We start from the raw sequence: 23,225 nt of genomic DNA on the forward strand, positions 1-23,225 counted from the left end.
ACTAGTTTATCAGACATTTACTTCACAGACCCTTCAAAACCTTCCCTGTGATCACGCTGCGCTGATTTAGACACCGACTAGCTTCTCCCATGACATTTCCAATCCTGATAAGGACTACTCTAAAACTGACCATATAACCAACACAACCCCAGTCACTAAGTCATGGGTCAGTAAGTTCCAAGGCCTAATGAACGTGAGAGTTGGCAACTGAGTGGCCCCAAGTGCAAGCTGCTCAGCCTTCCTTCCCATACAGAAGAAATCAGGGAAGAGCAGAACTCCCCTGAAGTCAGTGGAGCTGCAGAGGGAAGGGGGGATGTGTTCAGTAGAACTTCCCTATAGATACTAAAGAGGGGCTGTGGGGTGGGGTAAGGGTACTGTAACACCGACAGTAACTAGAGTCACAGTGGAGGTGAAGACCAGCAACGAGCAATGGGGAGTTGGACATAATCCCTACATAAGGAGTCGGAGCTGCTGGCTTCCTAGCTCTAGTTAGGCTCACCCCCTACATAGGAACTGCAGAGATGGACTCAGACCCTTAAAGATGGGGCAGCTCTCTGACTGGGCATGAAACACTCTGGGCCTTAGGTCAGTCCTAACCATCTAGACCTGCACTTTTCCCTTGGTTGTGTAAAAACTACCCTTACTCTCATCCTCCTGTGCACTGCCCCTGAAGCACTCCCCACAGATTTCCATCTTTCCCTGCTACGCTTAGAAACAGACTATTCAAAGACCCTCTCCTTCAGTCAACCCCATACCACCCACTCACCAGCATTCCTAACACCCTTAATGTGCCAGACCCTAAGAAAGATACCTGGGCTGAAGCTTGTGATACAAGAAGGAGAAAGACTCCATGATGGCATGATCATGGCAATGGGACAGCTGCCTGCAGTAATCAGGTGACAGTGGGACTCAGGAAAGTTGGGTTCTGGAGAAAAGACTACCAAGACAGGATGCTCGCTGAGCTAGAGTAGACTCTAAGCAGGAGCTGGATGCCAGGCAGGGAAATGATCCAGACACATTCAGTAAAGAGGGTGGAGAGAGGCAGAATGGAGGAAAGGATTCAAACCTATTTTCTAAGTAGGTCCACTAGAGGATAAAAGAACTGGCAGTAGCCAGGTGGGGTGTGGTCATGTCCAAGTCTCTTGGGTTTAAGGGTCTGGTAATCAGATAAGATGTCAGGTGCATTCTCAAGTCTCTTTAGAATGGAAGCCAGACTCTGGAGCTAGATCTCTTGCAGTGCCTGAGACCCCAATTACATGTAAACGCTTGTGAAAGGAAGACACTTGCTCTTCCCCAGAGGCCCACTGTGACTCATTTCTCAATCCTTATCCATCACCACACAGTGAAAATGTATGGCTCCAGGTTCATAATATGCGGGTGCTAATAATGAAGCCTGCAGAAACACTGGAGAAAGGGAACTTCAGTTCATACCGACATGTAGGACCTTGTGCCCACGAAGGAGTTGGCCATGGAGTCAATTAGCTGCCCGCTGACCCCAAAATCGCAGAGTTTGATCTCCCCACGTGAGTTCACTAGAATGTTGGAAGGCTTGACATCTGTGAAGAAGAAAAAAACAAAAAATGACTTAGCGCAGAGTGGTTTGTGGAGGGGAAGGATCAGTGCTGTCTAGATCACACCACATGCTCCATCACAGGTGATCTGTGACCTGTAAACTCCAAAGGAAGTAGATAATGATGTCTACTCTCTTAGGACTCAGACCTGGCCATATGACTCATCAAAAGGAGTCAGCTATCATCACCAGTCAAAATGCCAAAGTCTGGAGCAGGGCACATTGGCTCTTGGGAGGCAAAGGCAGGTAGACCTTTGAGTTCAAGGCTAGCCTGGTCTACAGAGCTGGTTCCCAGGGATACACAGAAACCCAGTCTCTACACACAAAAAGAAGCAGAAAAAAGGGTAGGAGGAGGAGGAGGAGGAGGAGGGAGGAGGAGGAGGAGGAGGAGGAGGAGGAGGAGGAGGAGGGGAGGAGGAGGAGGAGGGGAGGAAGGGGAGGAGGAAGGAAGAAGAGGAGAAGAAGGAAGAAGAGGGGGGAGTGGGAGGGGAAGAGGGAGGAGGAGGAAGAAGAGGAGAGGGAGGAGGGGGAGGGGGAAGAAGAAGGGGGAGGAGGAGGAGGAGCAGGAGGAGGAGGAGGAGGAAGAGGAGGAGGAGGAGAATTCAAAGCTGTTACTTCAGGTACCCCTACTAGCAAGACACAGGGTAACTTCTGATAGGATTAAAAAGGAACGGAAGGTTGTAAGATCCTACTTCCTCAGCTTCCAGTACTAAGATCACAGGCGTCACCAAACCCAGCTAAAGTTATTTATTCTTTTTAAAAGTTTTTTGAGGGTTGGAGATTTAGCTCAGTGGTAGAGCGCTTGCCTAGCAAGCGCAAGGCCCTGGGTTCGATCCCCAGCTCCGAATAAAAGAAAAGAAAAGTTTTTTGAGACAGTTTTCAAAACTACTTTATAGTCCTGTCCGGAACTCACTCTGTAGACCAGGCTGGCCTCAAACTCAGAGATCCACCTGATTCTACCTACCAAGTGCTGGGATTAAGGGCGTGCATTAGCACTGCCTGGTTTAACTTGCTTATTCTTAAACAGATTCTAAAAATCTTCCCAAGGGTAAATTGGGGGTAGAGGGGCTGTGACAGCCCTACAATACTCCAGTTATCCCTTCCCTACCCATATCTTCCCCAGCCTCACTTCACACCAGCTCCAGCAAGGCAAGAAGAGCCCTCAGAGTCTGTCTTACCTTGGTGAACCCCGAGGAACACAAATCCCGACGATTGAACACATCTACACTCAGCACATAGTGTGACCATTCTGAAACCCAGCCTCACCATCACTCCCAAGCACTGGAGTTGGATCCAGGCGTAGCATTTCTATGGAGCTAGAAACCTCTCTACAACTCCACCTCCCACAGAGACCCTCCGAGATCATTCAGGCACTGGGAGAAATCTTAAATGTGTAAGATTCAAATCCACTTCCAAAACAGAGCTAAGTAAGGGTCCAGGGCTTATTCAAGGCCACAGGGCAAAAACTGCCCTCTATCTAGCATCTTACAAACACACTCCTCAGCAGTCTAAGCCTACTGGTTACCAAGCACCTGCCTCACACAGGTACCCTGCAATACCATGGAAAGGGCACGGGCATGCTGCCAAGTTCCCAGTAACATCCAGTGCACGTGATACTAACACCTACTGGTGTCAGGAGATAAATCAACCAATGAGTGAGTGTATAACACCAGGTAGTCTTTGGTACCCAGTCAGATAAGAGCAGGGTAAAAAAAAACACTATGCAGAAGTGTGAGGGCACACCTGCACGGTCCTCCATTGGAGAACGACTTTAACACTAGGTAGGTGGCGAGGGGCCAGCTACTCTTTCTCTAACAGCAGCTTACAAGAAAGAGGCCCTTGTCCTTGCCCTACAGTGTGCAGAACAGACCTTGGAGGTCACATGTTCAGGATATGGGAGCAACTTAGGAAGAGCCAAGGGTGTGATGTGCCTGTAGGGCTGGTACAGGCCCCCTAACATGAGCCTTCTCCCCATTGCCCCGTACCCATCCCAAATGTTTCCCATGGCCTTTCAGATATGACCTGAAGCAAGAGAGGAGCACTAGCTGGAGCCTACCACCTATGTTCTATGTACTTTTTAGCAAGTCCTGGCTTCTCTGACCAGGGCAGCTCACATCAGAGTGTAGCCCTCACCTACATATATACTACACACACACACACACACACCATCCCCAGAGGTAGTTGCTGTGACCTCAGCCCAGAGCATCCCCTCCATGATGGCTGCATTCTCTGGCACGGCTGCTTCTCTCCCTCCAGGCTGCAGCTGGTGCTCTCTGAGGCTGAGCTGCCTCTAGCTGCTTTGCATCTGATTTCTATTCACATGGCAAGCAGGCATCTGCACTCAAGCTTACATAACCCTGCTCTCTCTTATATGGATCTGAACTCCAGCTTCAGCCTCCTAGACCCACCCATTTGCAGAGATTCCTGGGGCTGCAGAGAAGGAGAAGCTTTACCCTTCAGGCCTTGAGAGCCAGACACTCTGCATGAAGCCCCTCCTAGTGACCAGAAGACCTAGCACAGTTCAGTATGCTGCCAGAGTACCAGCCAGAATATGCTCCTCACCCTACCCCTACCTAGTTAGCCCAGATAAATCTTTTCTGGCAGTAGAAAGTATGAGATGTCAAACAAGGCCAGAATGAATTAATTTCCTAGTCTCAAGGGCACTTTGGTATAGTTTCCCAAAGCTGCCAGCTTCTCCCCACACTCTTCCTCTCCCCAGACTGTCCCACTCTACCTTGTGCACATGACAGCTAAATCACCACCAGAATGGCTCCTATACAGACTGCTGGGGCTCTCATTTGCCGTGAAACACAGTCCGACAAAGCCCCCTTCCCGACTTTGCAAACTTTCCAGTGTTTCTTATCCCCCATCTTCCTCGCTCTAATCCAAGCTGGCTTGTCTCTAACTGCCCCAGTATGCTATTAAGTCCTGCTTTCTCACCTCTCTTTTGCTGTTCCCTTCATGGAAATGTCTTCCTTCCTACCCACCCTCTGGTGTCCACTTCTGGTGTCCAGTACCTCTGAGTTCCCTTCCTAACGTGGGAGATTTATCTGAGCTTCTTCCACACTGTCCCAGCAGAAGTCTCAAAGGTGAGTCACAGGGGAGGCCCAGTACTTTTCAACAGCTTATCTAAGCCTCTAGTTCTCTCCCAACCCTTCAGGGTCAGGTGCTGGTAAGCCAAGCATCGTTCTGTGTGAAGTAACCACTGGGCTCCCAAGTTGTTAGGAAGCCCATGGGGGTAGTCAATGGTACTTCCTCTCCTGCCCCATCCGGCCAATTCTCTTTAGCAATGGAGAATATCTTCTTCAAAAAAAAAAAAAAAAACAAAGCAAGGAGTAGGGCAGAGGGTTCAATTCAGTGAAAGAGTGCTTATCTAGCATCAAAAAGGAAAACAAAACAAACAACAAAAGAAGTTTTATGTAAAACTAACTGGATAAAAAATTCTTTTGTGACACCAAAATAACCACAGTGGAAAGTATATACTGGCAAGATTAACTTCTAAACAATTCCTACCTGCTAAAACAAGGGATCTACACAAAATGCTTCGGGGGCCATTTGTTTATGCTACATAGAATTCTTGCACTACCCAATGATCCAAAGGGCACAATCACTATCTACAAGGCTGTGATCCCCAGAGAGAGAGTGCACAGGTATGACCATGACAGCACAGACAGAGCTGGTGTCACCCACCCCACGGCAGCTGCTTAGCTGGCAAGGCTGGCAGGTGGTTGAAAGGTAGCGAAGCCCTCCAGGGGATTCAAGGGCTTTCACTTTATGGTTCCTTTATTTTTTTTCTCGGGGAGGGAGGGGTGCATTCAGCTGCACTCCCTAGGATGTAACTTAATGAGCAAGGCATGGAGGAAGAGAAGGGCAGGAGTCAGGTGTGGGGCTGGAAGCCCAAGAGAGTGGGAGGAGGAAATGGAAGGAAGAAGGAAGAGACCTGGAGAGGAGCAAGCAGAGGGACAGATGCCAGACAGGCTCATTTGTGACAAAGGCTGTATTCAAAAGTGACAGGATCTTAGAGAGTGAGAACTGAAATTTGTTTCGAAGGCAAATGAGCTATTGTGTTTGCTATTATTTACTTATTTTTAAGATACGGTCTCCTGAATCCAGGCTGGTTTCAAACATCCTATGTAGCTGAGGATGATCTTGAATTTCCTCCTGCATCCAAGATTAAGGACTGTGGGCCAGCACACACGATTTAAGTAGTGCTGATGATAGATCTAGGACTTCACACATGCTAGGCAAACATTATCAACTGAGCTACATTTCCAATCCCTAAGGAGATGTTTAAAAATAGCAACTTAGGGTTGGGGATTTAGCTCAGTGGTAAGCGCTTGCCTAGGAAGCGTAAACCCTGGGTTGGTCCCCAGCTCGAAAAAAAAAAAAAAAAATAGCAACTTAGGTTTCAAATGACCCAACTGCCTTCCCAGCATGCTTAGTAGAGCATAAGAACCCTCCCTAAGATGGAGAAATGAAAGGAGAAAGGAGCTGACTCAACTGAGTCTACTCACAGCCATCATGGAGCTACCTCTGGCTACCCAGGACCTCAGAGAACTGAACATCAGAGATTTAAAAGAAAAACCAAACAAAAGTCCAAGAACTCCAAAGCCTTCAACTAGCCATTACGTGTAAATGTAATTTTTGCCCGCCCTAAACTTTCCCTAGAGTGTTCATGAAAGGTTCTAGTCCACCCGACCCCCCAAGTTCCACTTACTGAGAAAGAATGGCTGTAGCTGGGGCAGCTGAGGGCAGCTGGAGCAGGTTAGGAGACTAGGCAAGCCAACGCTGAAGGCCTGCATCTGATGAACACTCACTCTCCCTTTGCCCCTCACAGCAGCAGTGTGAGGGTACTGGGAACTCTGAGCAGACGAAAACCACAGCTGTCATAACAGCAGGGCAACCTAAGAGTAAAGTTTGGGATTTGAATTCCAGACTCCTAATGGAGTGCTCTTGCCAAACTAGAGAGTCAGCAGGGCCTGGACTACATACAGAGCTCACACAAACCTCAGAGTCATGCCTTGAGGCTTGGCAAAGCCATTAGCAAGCCGTAGTTGGCTGTGGCCATGAGCCTTTCTGGGAACCAGTCTGCCTTGGGACAGGCTGAAATCCTGGAAACCCTACCCACTCTAGTGACCACATGCTGCTGCGGCCTCAGCTCCAGCCCACTGACCTCCCCCAGACCCTAACTGCAGGAGGCCTTCAAGGAGTCTTCCACATGGTCATGGCTAAGCTCAAGCAGCAGGCAGAGCCCCAGAGGAAAGCCCGTCAGTCCTACCCAGCAACTATTTTTATCCCTCCACTTTCAAGATTTCATGCCCAAGCCCAGCAAAAAAAAAAAATTAAAGGATTTTCTCTCTCCTATCCAAGTCACAATAGGTTTTGAAATGCTTTCAACTTCTACCCTCTTGTACTCTCTCAGCTCGACAGCAATGGGTACACAAACCTTGTCACTGACACATTACAGAGTCCAGGGTTCCTTTCTTACCATACACGCCATTCTGAGCAGTAGTACAGATTTTGGAAACAGAATATAAGAAAAGCCGAAGCAAGATGTATAGGGGTCACTTTCAATGAGCATAGTAAGTGGGGTCCAGGAAGGACAGAAAGAGGTCAGCAAGGGAAATCCTTCCAACCCTGAGTCCCTGTTTTCTCATTTCTATGACTTTATAGTGACATTTGGCAGAGCAGGCCCATTCCATTGACATGGAAACTGAGGATTCACAATGAAGTTCCTTGACAAAAATATAAAAGTAGCCTTCCCATCAAAGACACCTGTGGTGGGTTTAGGATGATGGCCCAGGGAGTGAAGTGCTTGCCAAGCATGAGGACCCGTGGATCACTATAGTACACACTTATAATCTCAGTGCTTTGGAGGCAGACAGTAGGATCCCTGCGGCTCACTAACGAGCCATGCTAGCTAAATAAGAGAACTCCAGGGTCCAGTAAGAGACCTGGCCTGAAAAAAATGAAGCAGAGACCAATTGAGGAAGACATATAATTGTCAACTCCTCTACACCTACAGGCAGAAACCCATATGCACACGCCTGTATGTATGTATGTATGTATGTATGTATGTATGTATGTATGTATGTATGTATACACAGGCATACACGCACACGAACCCTCCTTAGTTATATTTCTAGTGCTGTGATAAAACATTATGACCAAAATCAACTCTCAGGTCACACTCCCTCACTGAAGGAAGTCAGGAACTGAAGCAGAAGCCGTAGAGGACACCACTTACTGATCTGCTCCCTGTGGTTTGCTCAGCCCGCTTTCTTATACCACTCAGGATCACCAGTCCAGGGGTGGCACCGTCCACAGTAAGCTGGGGCCTCCTACTTCCATATCAAACCAGTTTCTTTGGGCATGAGATTCCTCGCTGAATGTTATCTCGAATAGACTGACAATCAGGGCCCCAGGATTGTTAATAGGACACTGCTCTCCATGATGAGCAGGTTCAATCATAGGCACCCCACCCCCACCCCACCTTACTGTGACATTGCTTCCAAAAGGACCAAGAGCCAAGTCCTCCACTCCTCCAGCTAGTAACTGCCCTCTGCTCTCTAGGGGCTGCTCAGAAAACCTATTATGTCTCTCTCATGTCTCCCCCTGCCCCTTCATGGTCCTCCCTCCCTCTCTCCCTCCCTTGTATTCTGTGTTACTGGGCACTCCACTGCTTCCTGGACACACAATAAACTCCAGTGCCAAGACAAGCAGTAAAGCCCCTTCCCAATACAGGAACCACTTCTTACTTCAGTTCCCGACCTGTACCTAGACCTGTTCTAGAAAACCTATTTTCTGTATGAAAGACTCAGTGTTTCCAGGCTCCATATGCCAGTCTTACTCTACCTAGAAAGTCTTTCCAGGCCACAACCACAAGTACAATTTTGATTTTTACGTCAAAGCTACCTCAAATACCTTCCCCTTAATGACTCTTCCCAAGGAGGAAAGCTCTCCCTCTTCCAGTATCTGGTCCTGTCTAGATATGCAGCCACAGCCATCCTTATGGGATTAGCCCACGGGATAGTTCCAGAGAGAATAAGACTCACATTTCTAACCAAGAAATCACACCACTGAATTTCAGCTAAAACCAGTCAGTCTCCCTCCATCTGCAAGGCAGAGCAGTCTAGAGAGAGGCAAGAGGAGGTCCCTCTCCCTGTACTCCAATGTCCCCTTGAAGCTCTTACCATAGAACTGAGACAAGGAGGAAGGGCAGCAAGGAGCAGAGACATGCCTCTGCACACAAAGGCAGAGGGTATTCTCAAACAGATGCCTGGAAGCATTCTTATGCCAGGTGGCTGGGGGAGGCAGAGGCCACATTGACTTTCTGTCAGAAAAACCCTGGTAGGCAGGACAGTGCCTGACAAGGGACAAAAGTTATCTAGAAATACATTATACAAGAGCTTTCTAAAAGCAGCTTATAAAATAAGACAAACCAGACCTGAGCCACTATAGATCCAGCTTATGGGTGGATGACAGTCTCAAGTGAAGAGTTTAGAGGCTGAAATCCTGGCTTTTGCTAACAACTTTCTTTTGGAAGCTCTTGCTGGCACCCCTGTGATGTTCTGGAGAGTCTTGGCACTCAGGGGACTAGGAACTGAAACGAAGGCTCTGAAAACCCCACTTCCACATACCGCTAGCCTAGACTTCGGGAGCTCTGCTAGAGTGCATGTCGATAGGACAGCAGTCAAAGGATGCACCAGCACTGCTTACACTTAGCTCTGTGTCCCCCTTAAAAACTTACGCTGGAGTGTGGCAGTGCATACCTTTAGTCTTGGCACTTGGTGGGCAGAGACAGGCAAATCTCTGTGAATTTTAAGTCAAAGATTTCCAGGCCAGTCAGAGCTACACAGTGAGATCCTGTCTCACAAAAACAAGAACAACAAAAAACCAACAAGTCAAAACCTCCTGCTTGCTTTCTTGGGCCAGACTGTAGATGTACAATACTGGGCACATAAAGACCAGACAAGTCACATGCTGTTCTACCTGGTAGATGGAGAAGAAAGCATTAAAGCATGGACTGAAATTCTTCAGGCCAGGGAGATGGCTCAGCAGGCAAAGGTGCTGTAAGTGTAACAAGCAGGGCTAACAATGTGAGTTCTTCTCCAGGAACCACATGGTAGAAGGAAAGGACTGGCCTGCAAGTTGTCCTCTGGCTTTCTGTGCATGCTGTGATACCATGGCATATGTATGAACACACACATAAACAATTTAAACTTTTAAAAAAGAAAGTAAAGCATCTGTTGTGTTTATTATACTTTATCAGCAAGCGGCGCCAAAGCAGAATTAAGTTACAATCTGAGAGGTGTGCACCCTGCACAGATCTAAGTCATGCAGTGCTTCCTCAAGGTCCTGATGAAACAAGGCCTTGCTAAGCAGTGATAGTGGGTTCAAAGATGGCTGGTAGTTAGTACAAGTCACTCTTTCACCTCCATCCTTGCAATTCCTATGAGCCATTCGCTCAGATTGGAAAAATGGGCCTGACACAAACAATGGAAAGACTACTTCAAAGTGTGATCAGATAGGAGTTCTTTCCAGAGCTCAAGGGTCAAGAAAAATATCTCCTCTCCCATCTATACCATCTATGCCACCTATTTAGAATGTAAAGCTGTCATACTTCAAGAACTCACAGAAACAAGCTGAAAGCCAATTTTTATGCTTACATTCTCCAAGGCAATTCTCCCTTCTTTTAACTTGGGTCAGGAAGCCCTCCCCCCATTAACTTATTATATTAACTTTACACTCAAATTGACTGCAGTTTCCCTTCCCTCTTTTCCTCCCAGGCCCACTTCGCTTTCCTCTCATACCATAACCCCCAATCTCCTTTTCTCTTCAGAGAAGGGGAGGTTGCCTATGGATATCAACCCACTTCAGTACCACAACAGGACACTCTTTTAGTAAAGACCCAGAGAGTAAATATTTCAGGATGAGTCGTCATTTCTTTCACAAGAGACTGTTTGAAAATACCAATGCAGCCATGAAGCAGTCACAGAGAACACTCAAGCAGGTGGGTGTGGCCGCGTTCTAACAGGACTTTACTTATAGACATTGAGCTTACTGTTTTTTGAGGCAGAGTCTCTCTAGTAGCCCTAGCTGTTCTGAACTTGCTATATAGACTAGGCTGGCCTTGAACTCATGGAGATCTACCTGCCCCTCCCAGGACTTGGATTAAAGGCATGTGCCACCATGCCTGGCCAGGGATGTTAAAATTTTAATTGCATGCCAACTGTCACACATGATCAAGTTTTGAAAATCATCCTTAGCTTTTAGACCTTACAAATCTAAAGAGAGCAGGCACAATGTGGCTTACAAGCTATCTGCTCACCTCTGTTAAAGGACCTCATTATTGTTTTAACCCTCTGTTAGGAATTGTTGGGGTTTTTTTTGCGTGATTGTTAGTATTTTTGACTCAAGGCTTAGTCATTTTGTCATGGAAAGCCTTTTACTTCCTTTTGTCCCAAACACTGGGAATTGAACAGCCTTACACATGCTAAGAACATGCTCTTGCACTGTGCCCCATCCTACATCTCATTTGCTTGCTTTCAACATCCATTTCTTTTCTTCAACACTTATTAACAAATTCCCTCATTACTACACTCTTCTCCTCCTGAAATACCAAATAGTTTTGCTTGGGTATCAATCTATGTGACCAATAGTGAGCATGCAATCTAGGGTGGCCAAGCACAGCACTTTAATGCCCTGGCACAAACACTGGTCCAGGTGAGAGCAGAAGCCTCAGCAGACCTAATTAAAAGCCCATCAAAGGGCCAAGCACTGGTGTGGACAGGGCAGAGTAGGTGAAGCTTTGCCTGGGACTGAATATATCCAGAACCTGCTGTGTAAGTGGTTGGTAAGGTCCAAACTGCCCTCACTAAAGAGACTCTGCCTGAAAAGAAAGCCTTACAAAAAGAGGAGTTTCAGGGCAGCCAGGGCTGCACAGAGAAACCCTGTCTCAAAAAACAAGGCTGGAGAGATGGCTCAGTGGTTAAGAGCACCGACTACTCTTCCAGAGGTCCTGAGTTCAATTCCCAGCAACCACAGGGTGGCTCACAATCATCTGTAATGCGTTCTGATGCTATCTTCTGGTGTGTCTGAAGACAGCTATGGTGGGTACCCATATACATAAAATTAAATAAATAAATAAATAACCCACTCTTTTAAAACAAATGAAAAAAAGAATCCATCAGTAAGTGTACATGATGTGCATGCCTTTAATCCCAGCATTTAGGAGGCAGATCTGAGTTCTCGGGTCAAGCTGGTCTACAGTTAGTTCCAGGTTAGCCAGGGTTACGTAATAAGACCCTTGTCTCACAAAAAAAGGATGAGTTAGTAATATAATGCTTTATACAGGATCATTCTATATAGCTCTGGCTGCCTCAAATACACAGAGATATACCTGCCCCACCTCCCAAGTGCTAGAACAAAGGCATGCACTCCTATGCCCAGTCTAATAAAGGGCTTTCATTCCAAAACAAAACTAAACACATTTTTAAAAGCATAAAAACCTTCAGATTTCAGCTGTATTCAGAATGAAACATCTGGCAATCCTTTCTCACCTCTGTGCATAATCTTGTGCTTCTCTCGTAGATATGTCAGGCCTTTTATCACCTGGAGGAGAGGAAGGTAAAAAGAAGGGAAACGGAAATGGAACTGGCTTAGAAAAACAACAGCTCTTCTTACACATTTCCACTGACAACAAACACATTTGCCCTATTAAGCATCCACATCACATGTTCTATAACATGTTCATTACTGTTAGCTAAGCTAAGGGTGGCCAATGTAAGTTTTCAAAACACCCTATGAAAGACTCTTTTCTAAGCCACCAATTTTAAAGACCTGTTTTGCTACTAACAGAGATAGATACCTTGCCCTGTTTTCTAGACACAGGTTTTAACATGAAGTCCTGGCTAGGGATTTAGCCCAGTGGGTAAAGTGCTTGCCTTGCACGAATGAGTGAGACCTGTATCGATCCCCAGCAGAGCACAGAACTGGGTGTGGAGGTGCATGTCTGTCATCTCAGCACTAGGGGAGCAGCGGGGCCGAAAGATAAGCTCAGGGGCATCCACCATGGGAAATTTCCTAGTAAGAAAACACTATTTTTGAAATAAACTTCTTCATTGACTTACCTTCCTCTCGTACCTATTTTCTCTCAATTCATCACTCTGGAAGGAAAACTACTGCATACTCACAGCGATGCTGACTTTTCCTAAAACTTGTTACTCTAGAAAAGAGACTCTACTGCATACTCACAGCGATGCTGACTTTTCCTAAAATTTGCTCAGGAATTCTTCCAGCTTTCTTCAGCACTTGATCCAAGGACCCACCATCCTAAGAACAAGAACATCAGACCAGAGAGTGACGATTCTATCATCTCAACTATTAAAATCCAAAAGAAAGTAAGTCTGCATGCAACACATCTGCTTAACAAACTATTATCCTTCAGTTTCATCCATGTAGGCTTTAAACAATCAAACAAAATCCTGTGAGCTTCTTTAAACAAATGACTTCTCTAGAGTGGTCGTGAAAAGAGCCTTGCTTTACTGACAGCATAAGATAGTGTCCGCTGTGCAGGCTCTATAGTCAACCTGCCGAAAGCTTAAATATTAGTTCTGCCCCTTACTATCTAGCGGACTCTAAACAGGTTCAGCAACTTGCAAAATGCTGTGAATAATTAATTATAAGGGTACTACTACAATCATGGGCTGTTATAAGGATTAAACAAACTAATATACATGAAGCACTCAGGACATTTAAAATATAGTAAAAACTTGATACATTAGTTAGCTATTTGGGGCCAGCACCATGGCCCAGTGGGTAAAAGTGCTGGTCACACAAACCTGACAACCTGAGTTCAGTGTCCAGAATTCACAAAAGTTGCCATTTGTCCTCCACGCGTACACACACACACACACACACACACACACACACACACACACACACACACATTTACAATTTAAATGGGGTCATGGGAGAGATGGCTCAACATTTCAAAGCTCTTGTTCCCACATGGCAGCTCACAGTCATCTGAATCCAATGTCATCTTCTTCTGGCCTCTGAGGGCACCAGGTGCGGCTGTGATGCACACATTTGCATCCAGGTAAAGAGAAAATGCTTAAGTGTCCTCCAAGCCCAAAAGAGAGCACTTGGTCTCTTGAAAATGGAGATAGCAATGGCCTAAGCCACCATTTGAGTACTAGGAACCAAACCTGGGTCCTCTGCAAGAGCAGCAAATGCTCTAAATGGTTGAACCACACACATCTCCAGCCACCACTGTTGGTTGCTTTAGCACTATCATTTCAGTTGACTGACATCTGGTATTCCCCCAACAAATCAATCAACAAAAATCAATAGAAAAATGTCACAGGAGGCAATCATTCATTCTACAAATCCTACAAAATGTCATAGTCTATGGTAAATAAAAAGGGGTAAAGATATAAAAAGAACTAGCTTCTATCTTAAAATTTTTAACTAATAAATCCAGAACTGTGTAAGACAAAAACTAGACACACTGAAAAAGGGAGAAGTCAATTCTTACTCAGAAGACAATGTTTTCACTGAAATCATACTCAAGAGTCGGGTTTCTATACCAAGCAAAGGAAGGAGCAAGGAAAGAAATGCACAGAGTATTTCAGCAAAGACACTAAACAGCTTCACACTACTGTGTGAACCACAGGGACATACGTGGCTAGAAATGGCCAGTTGTGGTCAAGGCCAGACTTCTCAGTGAGTAAGAGTGTGGGGTATGCAAATATGAGGACCAGAGTTCAAATCCCCAGTGTGCATATAAAAAGCCAGGCATGGCCATGTGCACATTGTAACCCCACACTGTTCAGAGCAGAGACAGGAGGACCAGTGGGGCTTGCTGGCTACCAGCCTAGCTCCTGATTCACAGCGCGCACACACTCACACACACACACACACTCAACAGAACTTCACTATGGCAGAGGCTCCAGCCAGTGGAAGCACCGAGTTAGAGGGAGAATACCCTTTACATATACACTTACTTTCCAAGAACCTTCAGGCTGTGACCATGCTGAGCTCATGCCACCAAACTGGTCCTGTGATTTGGCTACCTTCAGTGCCACAGGCTCCTTTGGGCTAAATCAGGACAATACCTTACCCCAGGAACCCAACACCAAGTCAGCAGGCTCCTACAAAAGCCATGCACCTCTCAATTTCCTTCACCAACCAGAAAAACACAGAAAACTGACAAGCTACTTCTAATTTACCTCTAACTGATTATGGCTTCAGCTCCTTAGTTTTGAATGGCTTCACCTAGTTAAAAAGGGACCATACAAAACAAGGTAACAAAGCTGCTCTGTGAAACTTGGTTCAAATAGGGTAGAAAGCTAACCAGGTGGTTCTCATGTTTCTTCCTCCATTTAGGCAATAAATAGAACTACCTTTCAAATGACATTAACAGAGAGCAACCCAGCTAACAACACATATGACCTTCCCACAGGGTTGGTACGGAAAGTATTTCTATTTTACCCTGGCTTCATGAAGACATGCAGGGCTAATCAGACTCGTTTAGAAATGGCCAGCAGTGGCCAAGTTCCTATCTAGAAAACTGACACTTGATACAGGCAGAAGTGAAGCAATCTGCTCCTGGTGTTATAAGATGAGAACATCAGCTGAGAGAGAGGAAGGGAAGGAGGGGAGAAGAGACAGAGAAGAGACAGAGATGGAGAGCACGAGCACTCTGAGTGTACAGTGCATACTCCCCTAGTTAAAAAATAAAGAAAGAAAAGCTATTAAAAAGAAGTCACAATGATCCCTTCCCTTTCCCCTCCAGTGACAAGCCTAGAGGGAGAACAATGAGCTCACAGGATACCAGGAGCACCAGCTAATCAGGATACCCAGCCCCCTGCAACCAGCCCTGCAGCACTCTAACTCTGCCTCACTGTTGCCAAGAACTTGCGATCACTGACTACCACTGCTGACAGGCTGCTTATTTTAGAAGCCAATTATTAACTAAGTCAATGGCACTTTGTGACGGTTTTCTATAGAGGAGACAAATGCTTTATGAAAATAATAGCTCAAAGCTTTTACTCCTGCCTCAAAACCACCACCCAACTCCCTTCCTTCTCCCAGGTTGCTCAGATACCAACTGAACAGAACCCTCCCCTCTGCAGACAAAAGCATTCTGTTCTGGTGAGGGAGCAACCTTTTTCCTTGGCTCTCAAAATTCAGACTTATTTCTAGGGGAGTAGAATCCCTGAGTGCTTCACAAAATGGGCAGTGCATGCTAATAATACAAGCTAACTTTAAAATGTATCTCAAATACAGAGCAGCAGAGAGATGGACAGTAGTTGATGAAGCAAACATGGTAAGATACTAGCTGCAGAGCTGAGGTAATGGTTACTGTACAGTGTAAAATTCCTTCAAGCTTTCTATATACTTGGAATCTAATCACCTGCTGGAATTGCATGTTAATGACATAGAATGTCAAACAGATTGTGGCAGTGGGGACAAATCAAACCCTTTAGAAGTTGGGATGTAACCACAGAGCAGAGTTCTTCACATGATTACACACAGGTGTCAAGTGGCAGGCAGTTTTTGCAGGAAGGGGCTCTGATATAGGAGGGCCTGTCAGAGACCAAGGAAGGATTCCTGAGGGTCCAGGGCTGGGAAAGAAGACCTCTTGTGTATCTTATGGCTGCATGGACTTCCAGCAACAGCTACTTGCTACAGAGTCCTGTCTAGCCCCTCCGGACACTCTGAGTTCTTCTCTAGTATAAAAACACTGGTCCAGCGCTGGGGGTACCCAGCTCAGTGGTACTCAGTATAGGTAAAATACTAAGTTACAAAGAGAAAAAAACTAAGAAAATAAAATGAAAAAAGGAAAAGATACTGTTCTTTATTAGAGCAACTGAAGTGAAGGCCTTGTTGCTGCTTCCAAGGCTTAGCTCGCTCCCTCCAAACCCCAGTACTGACCAAGGCCCTTTAGGCCCATTATCAATGTCTGAGGCCCAACCTTAGCCCCTGAGGCAAGTCTCCAGGAGTGCAGCCCCACAGACCCACACACAGCCTCTTGGCTCCCATATTATGGGTAGACATTTGGGTACATGGAACTAGCAGGTACCTAGGAACAGAACTTGTGATGCTTTAGCAGAGTGGGCTTGAGATGGCATACATGGTGCTCAGCAGCTCTGACAGCTAAACTGATCATGTAGAGCACAGCATCAGCCTGGGCAGAGCTCCATCATCCCAGTTCTCAGGGCAATTCATGTGACACCTTGCACATAATAAGCACTAAAAGGGGGTTGGGGATTTAGCTCAGTGGTAGAGCGCTTGCCTACCAAGTGCAAGGCCCTGGGTTCGGTCCCCAGCTCCAAAAAAGAGAAAAAGAAGGAAAAAAAAAAAAAGGAAGCACTAAGTGTTTATGAAGCTGGACCCATGTTGATTAACTAATATAAATCGTGAGTGGCTACAAGTGCCCCAAACCATGGAAACGATGTAAGCTCAGAGAAGGGCCCTAGAGAACTCATGCAGTCATTTCTCTGTTGAGTAGCAGAATTCCACAAGTATAGCACCTGCACAAAGAGGGGAGAGTATGAAACCAAAGGAAGCAGACCTGTTTAGATTATGGCAACCATTGGCTATATGATTTATGCCAATTATGAAATCTCCCAGGACTTAATTATCTCAACCTGACAGCTGAGAGGCTGACAATCCATCTCATGAGATGAGGTGACATGATTAGTAGCTTACATAATGTGAAAAGGACTTGGCAAATGGTAATAAGAGTTGAAAATTAGTTGTTATCATAACTGGTTATGCTGCCACCTTCTATTACTTTAGCAAGACCTAAGTGGACAGAAGGCTAGTCTGGCCTTCCTGTTTCTGGCTTATCAGCACTGACTCAACTTCTCTTCTTCCCTTTCTAGTTGCATCAAAACTCTTTTTGAACTAGAACTAAGAAGGGGAGAAAAACACCAACAAAGAGTACAAGAAACCCAAAGGCCCAAAGGTGTCAGGCACAGTGGCACACATCCCAGTAAGCAATAGGCAGAGGCAGGAAAAACATAAGTTCAAAGCCAGCCTGGTTTACATGGTAAGTTACAAGCCACCCAAGGCTACACAGAGACCTGGGCAGGAGAGGGGTGGAAAAGTAGGATAATAGTCCTGCCAGGCTTGGGGCATGGCCTTTAATCCCAGCAATTAGAAGGCAGAGTCAGGTAGATCTCTGAATTAAAGGCCAGTCTCGTTTACATAACTTCCAAGCCAGTGAGGACTGTGTAATGAGACCCTATCTAAAAAGTCCTAAGGGGCAGGAGCTAAGACTAAAATAGGAATTTGCACCTCAGGTCAGGGGCTGCAGCCAGCCCAGAAGATTTCCCGAGCTTCCCAGAGGCATGGCTGCACTTTTGTTGGAGTAAAAAGGAACAAGAGCCTTCTTATAACCTTTAGAGATGCAGAAATTGGTTCCAGGAACCAAGCTCTAAATGGTACCAGGACTGATGACTGTAACAGTACATATGGCCCTTTCTGATCATAAAAAAATAAATATTCAAAAGGATGGTGTGTGTGTTAGGGTGAGGGGCAGGGATGACCAGCATAGACTCCTTAGGTGGAGGAGGGGGTACCCATTCAGACCCGGCACCATTCATAAAGTCAGTCTAGGTCTAGAGGTCAAAGGAAATGGGAACAGGAGACACAGCCATTGTGGCAGGCTGAAAGCACAAGAGCCATCAAGTTTGTTGACTCCCCTGACTCTGAACTGCCAGCCTCATGGGAATAAGGCAGAAACTATCATTTGCAGAACTCATACTCTGAATTGAAGGGCACACTGGCAGACATTCTAACCTGCACAACAACAGAACAGATAGAATCATGGCCACCTACAAATGAGGAAACTGAGAATCAAAGAGATCAGGAAGTCTACTCAAGGTCACAATAAAATAGTGCAATGACTAGTTTTATGTCAGGTTGACACAAGCTAGAGTCATTTTCGAAGAGGGAACCTTAATTAGAAAATACCTCCATCAGATTGGCCTGTGGGCAAACTTGTAGTGCATTTTCTTGAATGATGAATGTGGGAGGGGCCAGGTTATTGTGGTAGTGCACCTCTTGGCTGGTAGTCCTAGATACTATAAGAAAGCAGGCTGAAGAAGCCACAAGGAGTGAACCGGTAAGCAGCATTCATCCATGGACTCTCATCAGCTCCTCCCCTGACTTCTCTCAAGGAGTATGACCTGGGAGTTAAAGGTTGAAATATACTCTTTTCTCATATATTTCATTTATAAATGAAATATATTTATCATAGCAAAATAGAACTCTAACTAAGACAAATGGTTTTAAGTAAACGCACACTTACTGAGTACCTGCTCTGTACCAGGGTATCAGGAATATTCTGAACTTTCAAGACAGTGGTGGAACTGGGAGATAGCTCAGGAGTAAAGCATTTACCTACTATACACAAGGTCCTGGATTCAATCCCCAGCACAGTAAAGAGGCAGATGGGGGTGAGGAGGACTTACAGGGACACAACATAGTTGCACACATAACAATATCTTCACTTATATTTATATAAGGAAAAAGATCTAAATAAACAACTGATTCCCAAAGCTCCTTTGTAGCTCCTTTCTACCAGCTACAAAGCTAGCAATCCTAAGCTTAAAGGATAGAAAGGCCCAGCCCCTCATCTCTATGCAGTGGATTCAATCAAACACAGGCACTGGACTAAACAGGACTTTGCATACTAAGTGCAAAGTAAGAGATCAAGTTCCTTTGTGCATTAATTTCCTAACTATGTAAGATGACAATTGGGTTGTGGGGCTAGTGAGATGGCTTAGTGAGTAAAGGTGCTTGCCTTAAAACTTCACAACCAGGTTGGGGATTTAGCTCAGCGGTAGAGCGCTTGCCTAGCAAGCGCAAGGCCCTGGGTTCGGTCCCCAGCTCCGAAAAAAAAGAAAAAAACAAAACAAAACTTCACAACCTGAGTTTGATTCCTAGGACCAAATGGTAGAGGAAAAAACCAACTCCCACAAGTAAACCTCCATATGCATATGCATTCCAAGTGTGCATGCACACATGTACACACTAAATAAATGTAATGTCTTGTTAAAGAAAACTATGAGAATGTAATAAAATATTAATTTGTTTAGCATGATACTTGATATACTATATGCCCAATGCGTATGAATATTTTTATGTTGTTGTTATGATCACCACAGCTGGGAAGAAAAGGAAGGGCCTGCAGAAGACTAGCTCCCACACACACACACGTGTGTGTGTGTGTGTGTGTGTGTGTGTGTGTGTGTGTGTGTGTGTGTGTGTGTGAGAAGTGGGGTGGGGATGGGGGTGTGTGGAAGGGGGGGTACTCTTTTCCGCCCCCAAAAAAACCCTAAGGCTACCCTTAAAGTATATTATAAACCTTCTGAAGGCAGAGACACAGAGTGGATTTAAACAGTATTAATCAGATTTGAACCCCATCAAAATCTTATGGCCATCAAAATAGGAGAAAACTAGGAAATATACTCGAGAAAAGCCCACGGAGAATCCCTGGTATCTAGCACCTCTCTCTGAAGAGAAGCAGGAACCTAGAAAGCAGGGTTGTCATCCTGTGACTATACCAGACTCCACAGTCAGACCCCTGGGTCTCCCAGGCTTCTGGGGTGTGGAATGGGAAGGCAGGGAGGAACTGGTCACCACCCAAACCAACAGTGAGGCCAGGGCCAGCCTGTTCACAGCCAGTGCCACCATGCTGACAGATGGCTGCTTACCATGTGCTCCATGCAGATGCTGATCTCGCCGTCACTGTAGAAGGCCCCGTAGAAGCCCACTATGTACGGGGAGTTGCACTCATGCAGCACCTGCAGCTCCCGGATGATCTGGTTCCGGATTGCGGGTTTGATCTCCAGGTGAATTAACTGCAGGAGAGACGTGAGGGGAAAGCTTTTAAGAAGTGGAGTAAAGAAGAAAGTCTTTCTTCAATGATTTAAGTTCCTAAAGCTAAGAAGAGAAACCGCTTTTTGGCTTTGCTTTTAAGGTACTGATGATCAAACACAGAACCTTGCACATGCTATACCAGTACTCTACCACTAAGCTACATTCCAGCTCTCTTTATTATTCTGAAAAAGGAACTCACCATATTGCCCAGGTTAGCTCACTCTGTAGCTGAAAAAGGGAATTCACAATCTTATTGTATCGCTCTTTCAAACACTTACTATAGCCATGAACCACTATACTTGGAAAAATAAGACATTTTAAAAGTTATTATTATTAATTTACCCTTGTGTGGGTGTGTAAAGTATATGTATGTATATGTAAGCATGTGTGTGGATATAGGTACTCTCATGTAATGGTACACATGTGGAGGTCAGATGACAACCTCAGGTGTTTGTCCTCACCTTCTACCTGTTAGACTGGGTCTCTGCTTTGATTTTATTTGTGTTTTCATGTTTGTGTGTGTGTGTGTGTGTGTGTGTGTGTGTGTGTGTGTGTGTGTGTGTGTATCCCTGCGTATATGTATGTGCAACATATGTGTGCAGGGTCCCCTAGAACTGGAGTTACAGATGGTTTTAAGCAGTCATGTAGGTGCTAGAACCAACCCAGATCCTCAGCAAGAGCAGTAACTGCTTTTAACCATTGATCCATCTCTCCAGCCCCAGGACTCTGGTTTCCTGTGGCATATGCCAGGCAGGTTGGGCCACAGGTTCCAATCACACTATGGAAATTCTGGGATCCCAGATACTCATACTACAAAACAAGCTATTATGTAGGATCTGGTGATTTGAACTCGAGTACTCATACTAGTACAGCATATTTATAGACTTTTACCCACTAAAGCCATCTTCCCTGCCCCAAACAGATCATTTTTAAAGCCAAGTTTCTAGAAATGAGGGAAATGCAGCCTTCCAGACACGGTTCGTTAGGCTGTGTTGTACAAAGGCATGCAGAACTGAGGTAGGGTAACTCTAATCACCCCATGGGTTCCTCCTTGACTTTGGGAACCTGATAGGATTGATTTAGCCAAAATGCCAGCTGTTGCCTAATGTGTTTCAATACTGCCCCTTGTTCTAGCCAGGAGACAAGTGACAGACACATTTAATGTTATTTAATTAAGGTCAAGACATAGACAGTAAGTATGGCATATGGCAACTGATGACTTGGAACAGCTGACAGGAAATAAGGAGTCCCCAAAATGGATGCTATTGGGAAAGCTAGAAGGAATAGCACAATACAAACATGGGGAGAAGAAAGAACCTGAGGAGCTGAAAAGCATGAAGAACGTAGCCTCTCTACACAGGGCAGCTGCGTTATAAGAGACAATCAATGGTGAACAGGAAAGGGATTGGGTCAAGACTGAAGCCATGAGACTCAGCTTTGGCCTGAGCATCAATCACTAGAACTGGGTGTGCTTGACAAACGTACATATGTAGTGTCCTTCCTATAGCAGGGCAAGCTGAAGAAGGGTCACCATTGTTATTCCCCAGACTAAGGATGCTGATTACCACACTAACAGACCTTAATATTTATTTCCTACAGTCTGACAGACAGCAAGTTTACGATGTAACTGCACAAAAAAGTACTAAGTAAAAGCCCCCTTTCTTTCACCCATTCAGACTCCCAGTTGAAAATTAGCTGTTTGCCCAGGTAAACTCACCTTCCTAGCCATAACCAGGCCAGATGGCTTGTGGGAGACCTTGAACACCACTCCACCGTTGCCAGCCCCCAGTTCACTGATCTTCTCAAAGTCATCATCCTTCAATTCTCCCACCTTCTGCTTCTGCGTCAGAAAGGCCTCAAGGCGCTTCCGCTGCTGCTCGTCCAGCTCCAGCTCCTCCAGCTTCTTCTGCAAGGCCTCCAGGTTGGTCCTGCCCAGAGGACTGAAGTGAGCACAGACCAGGGAACACAGAGAGACACGCTGCCTGCAGCCTTCCCCTCTGGGGCCAAGCCCACAAGGGACCCGAGAAAGGTATTAATGGGAAGAGTTCTCAGCAGGGCTCTGCCCATTTCAGCCATCCCTAGGGCTTCACTATCAACCTGCTTTATTTCTCACAATGAGGCTTTCTCATTTGAAAAATGAGGGCTCTGGATTCCTTTCAATATATTAAAGGTCTACAAGAGGAACCAAGGAATCTAGTAAACGCAAAAACAAGCCACCTAAACTAGTTCTGATGTTAAGAGCACTTGCTGCTCTTCTAGAGAACGTGGGTGCTCCCAGTACCCATGTCAGGCTGCTTACAACCACCTGTAACTGCAGCTCCAAAGCATCCGATGCCTTAGGCCTCATGCACACACACTCATGCACACACACTCATGCACACACACTCAAACACAGACACAGAAACACAGGTAATGTTTGAAAGCCTCACTAGAGACAGGTGTGGTGACCACCTATCTTCTAGGCACTCAGGAAGCCAAAGCAGGATGACTGTGAGCTTTAGGCTAGCTTAGGCTACATAACAAGACCCACCTCAAAAACAAAACAAGTTTTAATTAAATTTACACAATACACAAAATAAGGTTCACTAAACCCTCTCACTGTAACCACACCCACTTTTAATTGAAGCACAGCAGTAGAAACCTTCTGTTCTAGGATAGGGTCTAGGAAGCAGTACAATCAAAAAGTTAGACCACAATCCATAAAATATACACCTAAATTTTTACTTTTGCACAGTACACAGGTCTGCATTCTTTC

General features: G+C 45.6%; 1 protein-coding gene across 2 annotated transcripts in view; it reads right to left on the reverse strand.

Annotated features, from left to right (window-relative positions):
• The window catches only part of Map2k1 (mitogen-activated protein kinase kinase 1), a 70,367-nt gene that overhangs the window by 7,743 nt on the left and 39,399 nt on the right, over positions 1 to 23,225 (reverse strand). Inside the window, exons 2-6 of one of the 2 annotated variants that reach the window (XM_032909280.1) lie at positions 22,188 to 22,398; positions 20,305 to 20,451; positions 12,827 to 12,904; positions 12,133 to 12,184; positions 1,432 to 1,556 (exon numbers count right to left, since the gene is read on the reverse strand). In XM_032909280.1, coding sequence (XP_032765171.1) covers positions 1,432 to 1,556; positions 12,133 to 12,184; positions 12,827 to 12,904; positions 20,305 to 20,451; positions 22,188 to 22,398 — 613 coding nt within the window. Of the gene's footprint in view, positions 1 to 1,431; positions 1,557 to 12,132; positions 12,185 to 12,765; positions 12,783 to 12,826; positions 12,905 to 20,304; positions 20,452 to 22,187; positions 22,399 to 23,225 lie in introns of those variants that run through there. The other variant, XM_032909282.1, reaches the window with a different exon arrangement.

Source organism: Rattus rattus, chromosome 8 (genome assembly GCF_011064425.1).
Source record: "Rattus rattus isolate New Zealand chromosome 8, Rrattus_CSIRO_v1, whole genome shotgun sequence".
NCBI classification, from domain to species: Eukaryota; Metazoa; Chordata; class Mammalia; order Rodentia; family Muridae; genus Rattus; species Rattus rattus.